This window comes from Mus caroli, chromosome 18 (assembly GCF_900094665.2).
Source record: "Mus caroli chromosome 18, CAROLI_EIJ_v1.1, whole genome shotgun sequence".
In the NCBI taxonomy this organism is placed as follows: domain Eukaryota; kingdom Metazoa; phylum Chordata; class Mammalia; order Rodentia; family Muridae; genus Mus; species Mus caroli.
Window position 1 is genome coordinate 21,531,061 of NC_034587.1, and position 8,756 is coordinate 21,539,816.

The following is an 8,756-nucleotide window of genomic DNA, read 5'->3' on the forward strand; positions in this document are numbered from 1 at the left end:
AAAAAAAAAAAAAAAGTTAAAGCCCAGACATAGTATACAAAAGTCATGCAGACACCTGCAACAGTAAAGAACACTGCCACTATTCAGTGATTTAAGAATTCAAATACAAGTCAGAGTAAGCCAGTGAAAAAGGACAGGATCTCACTATGCATCCTTCCCACTATGCAGCCCTACTGACTTGGAACTCACTTTGCAGACCAGAAAAACCTAGAGCTCCGAACCCATGTGCTAAGATTAAAGGCATGTGCCAGCGGGCAGTGATGGGGCGCGCCTTTAATCCCAGCACTTGGGAGGCAGAGGCAGAGGCAGGCATTTTTCTGAGTTCGAGGCCAGCCTGGTTTACAGAGTGAGTTTCAGAACATCCAGGGATACACTGAGAAACACTGTCTCAAAAAGCTAATAAATAAATAAATAAATAAATAAATAAATAAATAAATGGCATGTGCCACCATACCAGGCCCACCAATACCTTTTCTGTGTGTCTAACACAAACTAGCTCTTTACAGATAGTTACTCAGCAGGAATGAACTGAGTTTTTTGTGTATCAGTGAACGAAAGACATGTGTTCAAAAAAGCTCACTTCACTTTGGGGCCCACTATTAAATACTTTGTAAATCAAGGACTTTCAACTAAAGGATCCTTGGGTTACTAACTCCTGTCATTTTCAGGTAAGGCATTTACAATCTACAATCCAGAAATGTGCCAGCCAAGATCTTTTCTGCCAAGAAAGGGCTCTTTACATTACTTAGACTCACAGTTCAAAAACTGGCACACCTGTATTGTTGGTAATACGTGAGCAAGTTGATCTATCATAGAAAGGGCACAACTCCCACCCCACGTAATTTTTCCCTTCTCCTAGCCTCCATGAAAAACTACAGAATGAGAAAAACACCGACTGAGTTTCAGACTCTCGCCAGATGCTAGGCCTAAACCTCGGTAATGATCCAATGTTACAATGTTAGATCATGGGACTTTTTGGTTATGTATACTTTTAGTCTGTCACTGCGGACCAAGCACTGGCTCTGTGGGACGCATCAGGTGAACGAAGAGCTGAACACACTACTCCCCCATCCCGCGGACCCCACGATGGGACGCGCAGAGAGCCAGGGCTAAAAGCCGAGCACCGGGAGCACGACCCCTGACAGTCGGACGGTTCGCTAAGTGCCAAGGGCAAGATGCCGTGAGCCCGAGAAAGGACCCGGGATCCAGAAAGCCGGGGTGAGGCGCGAGATACCAGGAGTCCGGAGTGGAAAACGGGGAGCCTGGGGCAGGGCGCAGGATCAGGCGACTCGGGGGAACACTCCCCGGAACCTAGGGGAGGTCGCAGGGAGACGGAGCGGAAAGCCAGGGGATCCGGACAGAATCACCAGGAACCTGGGAAAGCCTGAGGAGTCCGAGCAGAGCTCAGGAAGCCTGCACAAGGGGAGTCGGAGGTGGGAAGCTAGAAACCTGGGGAAAGACCGAGGAGCCTGGAGTGGGAGCCTGGATCCAAGAACCCAGGAGCCCGGGGCAGGACGCGCGCGGCCGCTCACCTTTGCGTAGCTCCCGTTCCCACACCGTGACGATGGGCCGCGAGTGTTTGCGATGGTGGATGAGCCACAGGGACAGGGTCTGCACGCTCTGCTGCGAGTTGCTCAACTCGGACAGCTTCTTCTCCAGCGCCGCCTCAGAGAAGGCGGACATCCCTCCGGAACCACGTTCGCGCCGTCCTACGCCGTGGAGCCGAGGGGAGGAGAGTGTCGCCGCCCTCGTCGCCGCCTCGCCCCCACACCCCACCCTTCCCCACGCCCTCACCACTACCACCCCCGAGTCCGAGGCCGGTCGCAATCCAGCAAGATGGCGCCCGGCCGGCAGTGACGTCACACACCGGGCCCTGCCCCTCGCGCTGCTCTCCCTGGGAAAGGAGCCGCCGCCTGGAGGCGGGAGTGGGAGGGGGTAACCGAGCGGAAAAGGAAGAAACTGTACAAATGCGGAGAAAGGGGGCGGGGCGGGGCGGGGCGGGGCGGGGCGAGCATCCTAGGGTGTGGCCAAGCCCCCAGTGAGCTGTACTGAGCTTTCTGAATCTTGTTACTAGGGAAAACTACTCTGCTACATTAACTATAATGCCAGAGCTCTGAGCAGGTTTGTACGTGAATATAAGTTGATGTAGTCACTTTGAAGGACAATTTGGATAATCGATAAAACTAAATATCTCATAATCCTGCCAGTGACTACAGCTAAGTGTTGGGGGCCAGTTTAGGTAATATAGTATAAAACCTGTCTTAAAAGGGGTAGCGGGGCAGTGGTGGCACAGGCCTTTAATCCCAGCACTTGGGAGTCAGAGGCACGTGGGTTTCTGAGTTTGAGGCCAGCCTGGTCTACAGAGTGAGTTCCAGGATAGCCAGGGCTACACAGAGAAACCCTGTCTCGAAAAACCAAAACAAAAAAAGACTGTGTACACCAGTCATCATTGCTCTGCGGCCTGCCTGGGCCAAACCCTGTCCTCAGTACTTGCTTTTCCTGATACTCCAGGTGTCTTGAATTTCAGAAGCCCAGGACCTGGAAGGTGCTCTGTGTCCTCACTTCTAACTGCCAGTCTCCTACAAGTTAGTCCTGTTCCCAGGGAAGAGTGTGCAGAAGGAGTTCACAGTGTGCCACTGGAAGTGTGGGGTCATGACCTTCCTGACTTCTTTGTTGTACTCTACACACATGTCAGAGCACCCAGACCCTGAAGGCTTTGACTACATGAGTTACAGTCACCACGGTGTTCACCGTGCGTGCGTGCGTGCGTGTGTGTGTGTGGTGTGGTGTTGTATATATGTTTGTATATATGTGTGTTGTGTGTAAGCTGTATGGGTTGTGTATGTAGCCTGACCACATACTTACAGATGGGATCTGTGCTTCTGCCAAACACTGAAGAAGGAATAGGTAGTGGCTACCTCTGGACATTTTCTTACCCTCAGAAAGCTGTTCAATATTTCTGTGCAACATCTTCAACCTCAACAGCAAAGTTTACTGTCAGCTATTTTGTATCAGATTCAAGACTGAGAACCACATTAAAAAAAAGAAACACAATTCATTGAAACTTAAGGAATAAGGGAAACAAATCCATCCATGGTGGTTTTTTTTTGTGACTACTGCCCACAGCAGAGAGGAGGATCAGCAGAGCAACAGTAATCCATACCAGGAGCTGGGTTCCAGCTGTTCTCTTCTCTGATACAGATCACAACAAGCACATAGAAGTTCAAAAGATGCAGTTAGTGGATCAGTTTGATTTTAGTTGAAACAAGAAAATTACCATTTAACACCTGTTTAGAAAAATTTTTTGTCTTTGTTTTTATTTTGTTTTTCAAGACAGGGTTTCTCTGAATAGTCCTGGCTGTCCTGGAATTTACTTTGTAGACCAGGCTGGCCTCTGCCGCCCAGGTGCTGGGATTAAAGGTGTGTGCCACCACGCCCGGCTCAAGTGGTTTGGTTTTTTGAGATAGGATCTCGTTCCATATTCCTGCCTGTCCTGGGACATGCCACCCAGCTCAGGTTAGCTTTGAACTCATAGAAATGTACCTGCTTCTGCCTTCTGGGTGCTAGATGAAAGGTGAACACCACCACACCCAAGTTTTTTTTTTAATATGTATTTTATATGCACTGAGAAGTACTTAAGTGTGCTGTCCTATAACTATCACTGTGTAGACAAGGCTGACTTTGAACTCACAGAGATGTGCCTGTCTCTGCCTACTGAGTTCTAATATTAAAGGAGAGAGCTATGTTTTCATCTTTAACCACAAATTAGAAGGGAAGAGGTAAACTGATACAGATTCATAGAAATCTTGTTGAGTGTGGTGGTGGTGTAGTGTGTCCACCAGAGTAGACTACTCAGACATTGGTTTAAGCCAATTGGAAGTTTTTAATAAATACTGTTGTAGATGGGCCTGGTGCTGTTTGTATTTTGATGCCAATTCCACTTTGCGGGGGAGGGGGGGCGTTGCAGATAAGGAGTGAGTCATGTACTCAGATGACTTCTTGTGAACCGATCCCCTAATGAATAAAGGAGCCAATCACTGGGCGAGTAGGGGGGACTTCAGGGTTGGACAGAGGAAGAGAAGGACTAGGTCCTTTTGGACAGGGATAGCGTGAGGAAAAGATGTAGCTACAAGCATCTCCCGGATTCAATGGTGGATCTGTCAGGATTCGCCACTAGAGGATTTAGATTTAATAAAGCTTACGAGACTTGGATTTTAGGGCTGGTGAGATGGCTCAGTGGGTAAGAGCACCTGACTGCTCTTCCAAAGGTCCGGAGTTCAAATCCCAGCAACCACATGGTGGCTCACAACCATCTGTAACGAGATCTGACTCCCTCTTCTGGAGTGTCTGAAGACAGCTACACTGTACTTACATATAATAAGTAAATAAATCTTTAAAAAAAAAAAAAGACTTGGATTTTAGTTGCTGTGCCCAACGATTGAGTCACTGTCATTTAGGAACTAAGTTTGTGTGGTGCTTTCCTTCATGAGGCATCTCACCCAGGCACTGCCACAAGTGTGGGTTTGCCTGAAGTGCCCCACAGAGGCTGTGGGGGAGTTGAAGCATGGGGTTGGCATGGTAATGACCTGCCAGTGGGAACCTAGCAAGCTGCCAGGCCAGAGAGTCTCCCCAAGATAAAAACAGGTCTGCCATTACCCACCATTGCATTGGCTAGCCCTAATCCCCCAACCCCCACCGAATGTACCAGTTCATTTTTTTAAATATATCCTGAAACATTAGACAGTAAGCTAGGGCATTCAGGATCCTAGTGTAATAAAAGCCTTTCTCAAGGTAAGGTTTTAAACAAAAACATGTCCTGGGTTGACATATTTCGGTTAACAGGAGGCCAGAAGCAGAACTACAGAAGCCAAAAAAAAAAAAATAAGGTCAGTACATTTAGAGACTTTCCAAGAATTATGAGCTTTGATGGCTTGGGCCTTTGTTTTCATTTTGGCAGATGATAATGTCTATGTGCTGAGTTTTATGGCCTGAATGGCATTTTCATCATGGAGTTAGTTGTGGTAAGGCCTGAGATAAGAGGATCATGAATTTAGGTAATGAATTACAGGCCAAGCAAGACTACGAAATAAGACCCTGTCAAAAACCAAAACAAAATGTATAAGCCAGGACTAGTGGTGCACGCCTTTAATCCTAGAGCTTAGGACACAAATGCAAGTAGATCTCTGAGTTCCCAGCCAAGGAGGGATACACAGTGAGATTCTGTTTCAAAACAAAACACCATAATTCTAACAAAAAGAAGACAGATACAAAAGATTGGATATTTTGTGATTCCATTTATATGAAATATCCAGAATAGGTTAGCCCAGAAATAAAAAGTGGTTGCCATGGGGACTGGGGTAATGGATGACTGTTCAGTGGAAATTTCTTTTTGGAGTGATGAAAATATCCTGGAACTAGAAAGAACTGATGACTACATTGGAGTCTTGATGTGCTAAACACCACTGGCTAGTATGCTTAAAGACAGTAAAGAATTAAAAAGTACAGTAAATGGTTATTTCCCCATCATGTGAATTTTGCCTCAGTACAAAAGAGAGAAAGAAAACAACAGGAAAAATAAATTTCTTATAGGCTATCATTCGAGGGAGGGAGGGTCATGGGGTACCTTTTGTGGGCCCCTGCCAAGGTGTACCCCTGAGAAATTACATCATGCAACAGGTCTACTGTAAGAGGTTTATTGGGGGAAGTGAGCACAAAAGGTCGTCTCAGAGTGGGCACATGAGGGAAAGATAGAGGCAGACTGACAGACAGGGAGACAAGGAGATAGAAATGGGTAACAAGAGAGATGAGAGCAAAGGCTGAGAGAAGACAAGAAAAAGAAAAGAGAAGGCAAGAGAATTCAGAGAGAGAGAGAGAGAGATCTGGGGTAGCTGAGGGCCCTTTTATGTGCAGCACCCATCACACCTGGTGCACCTGGCAGCAGCAGGTGATAGCATAAGGTGCTGCTAGGTCCCTGAGAGCAAGCCAGTGGGAATGCCTGGTTACTAACAATTTTCCATTTATCAATTATACGTACTTGCTTATTGGGTGGTGAGTATGGAACCCAGGGTTTCATACATGCTAAAGATGTAATACCACTGAGCAACACCTCCAGCCACATTCCTCAAATTACTAATGAGGGATCTTGTGTTTACCAAAGTTAGAGAAAAGAGAAAAGAGGTATGTCTTAGTTAGGGTTCTATTACTGTGAAAAGACACCACGACCGTGGCAACTTTTATAAAGAAAAACACTTCCTTGGGGCTGGCTTACAATTCAGAGGTTTAGTCCATTATTGTCATAGTGAGAAGTATGGTGGCATGCAGACCATCACAGGGCTGGAGAGGGAGAGGAGAGTCCTACATCTAGGTAGGCAGGCAGCAGAGCACTGGGCTTGGCTTGTGCTTCTGAAGCCCCAAAGTCCACTCCTAGTTACTCACTTTCTTCAATAAGGCCACACCTACTCCAAGGTCACGCCTTCCTTATGAGCCACTCCCTATGAGCCTGTGGGGATCATTTTCATTCAAAGACCACAAGGTAGTTTGCCCAGCATGCAGGAAACCCTGGGTCCAGTCTCCAACATCTCATACACTGAGCATGGTGTCACACGCTTGTTATCCCAGCACCAGGGAGATGGAGACAGGAAGATCCTTCAGTGTCATCTTTAGCTACATAGAGAGCTGGAGCCTAAGCTGGGACACATGAGAAGCTATCCACTTAAATACCAAGAAGAAGACGAGGAAGATGAGGAAGACGAGGAAGACAAGGAAGATGAGGAAGGAGAAGAACAAGAACAAGAACAAGAAGACAACCCTAGCATTCTAAAGTAAATCCTATCTTTTCAATGAAGTAATGTGTGAACGGGGCTGGAGAGATTGCTCAGTGGTTTAGATCACTGACTCCTTGGCTCACAACCATTTGTAATGGGATCTGATACCCTCTTCTGGTGTGTCTCAAGAGAGCAAAGATACTTGTCACTTGTCACTGAACTGAGCTGGAATTCAGCCCCTGGGACTAGTGAGATGGCTTAGTAGGTAACAGTGCTTGCTAATGGACAATTCAAGCTAGTAGACCCGAATTCAACCTCTGAAGCCAAGGAAAGGTCGAGAAGTAACTTCACAAAGTTATCTTCTGATCTTTGCATGTGTCCCCATTGCTACCCCCCCCACACACACACACACTAAATGTTTTTAAGAAAAAAAAATGATTCTGTGCTTCCCAAAGCTAAAGAATCAAACAAATGTTTATCAATAAGCACTACAAATAAAAACCCGCAGAAGATTTTAGTTTCAGGTTTCCAGGTTTAAACACCCTGTAGCCGGGCGGTGGTGTTGCACACCTTTAATTTTTTTTTTTAAAGATTTATTTATTTATTATATGTAAGTACACTGTAGCTGTCTTCAGATGCACCAGAAGAGGGCATCAGATCTCTTTATGGGTGGTTGTGAGCCACCATGTGGTTGCTGGGATTTGAACTTCGGACCTTTGGAAGAGCAATCGGGTGCTCTTACCTACTGAGCCATCTCACCAGCCCGTTGCACACCTTTAATCCCAGCACTTGGAAAGCAGAGGCAGACAGATTTCTGAGTTCGAGGCCAGCCTGGTCTACAAAGTGAGTTCTAGGACAGATGGGGCTACACAGAGAAACCCTGTCTCGAAAAACAAACAAACAAACAAACAAACACCCCAAAAAACCAAACCAAACAAAAAAAACCCACCCTTGTCAACTGATATCATGTTGTGTTTTATGAATTAAATTAAAAGACTTGGAATTGTAAAAGATAATCTTACTATCTACAATATAATAGTATTATTAGAATAAACTGGTCTTTAATTAAGTCTCTGATTCTCCTCTGCTTTGATAATGCACTGACACAATAAATTGGAGAACGCAATTGAGCCTGAGTGTCAGTAGATATGAACTGACCCAGTCCTCGCCTGTCACTTAAGCAGGATCATCAGTCCTTTGGACAAAGAGCTTCTAGTTCCAGAGGAGATCAGAGAAGAGCCTAATGGAAAGGACTTCTTCAATCAGTTAAATGACAGAAGATTCTAAAGTGTTGATAAAATATTGGTGTCTAAAGATGGAGCCTGTGTGTGACGGGGGAAAATGACTGTCAGTTATGAGTGCTTGCTGTTCTTGCAGAAGACTGGATTTCAATTCCCAGCACCCACAGAAACAAGCTCACAACCAACTTTTATTTCTAGCTCCAGGGCAACTGATGCCCCCTTCAGGCACCTGCCTGTGCATTCAGGTATTAACACACATACTTACTTACAACATACTTTAAACCAGTAAAAATAAATCTTCCTTAACCAAAAAGATGGAACACATGCCATGTCAGAACAGGGAACCTGTTGTCCTTCCTTCCCTATGGACGTCTACAGAATTTTCAGCATTACTGAATGAGTTCTAGGAGACAAAGGAAACAGAGATGAGATGCTTTGGTTGGCTCTCCTGTTCATGCAAATGCTGTTCCACAGCCAGGGTGACACTGGGTGACTGACAGTTCATCTTCCAACAAAAGGACCATGACGTGCTGATGTTAGATAGATAACATGTTTTCTACATAACCTTCTGATGGTTGGAAATTTGATGTAGTTGGTATCATCTTTATCCTCGCGGTTTTTTTCCTTGTTCCATGAGATAACAACCCTGAGACTTCTTATAGATGAGTAAATGCCTAGACTAATAGCTTTGGCTCTGTTTCCTGACTAGATCATAACTTAATTATCCTTTTATTCTATTCTTTTTTTTTTT

General features: G+C 45.6%; 1 protein-coding gene across 3 annotated transcripts in view; it reads right to left on the bottom strand.

Moving 5' to 3' along the window:
- Positions 1-1,864, bottom strand: part of Rprd1a (regulation of nuclear pre-mRNA domain containing 1A) — a 48,865-nt gene extending 47,001 nt beyond the window's left edge. For all 3 annotated transcript variants that reach the window (XM_021150946.2, XM_021150945.2, XM_029471914.1), the window contains exon 1: positions 1,533-1,864. In XM_021150946.2, the coding sequence (XP_021006605.1) occupies positions 1,533-1,683 (151 nt within the window). In that variant the 5' untranslated portion in view covers positions 1,684-1,864. The remainder of the gene's footprint in view (positions 1-1,532) is intronic.
- Positions 1,865-8,756: the final 6,892 nt, after the last annotated feature.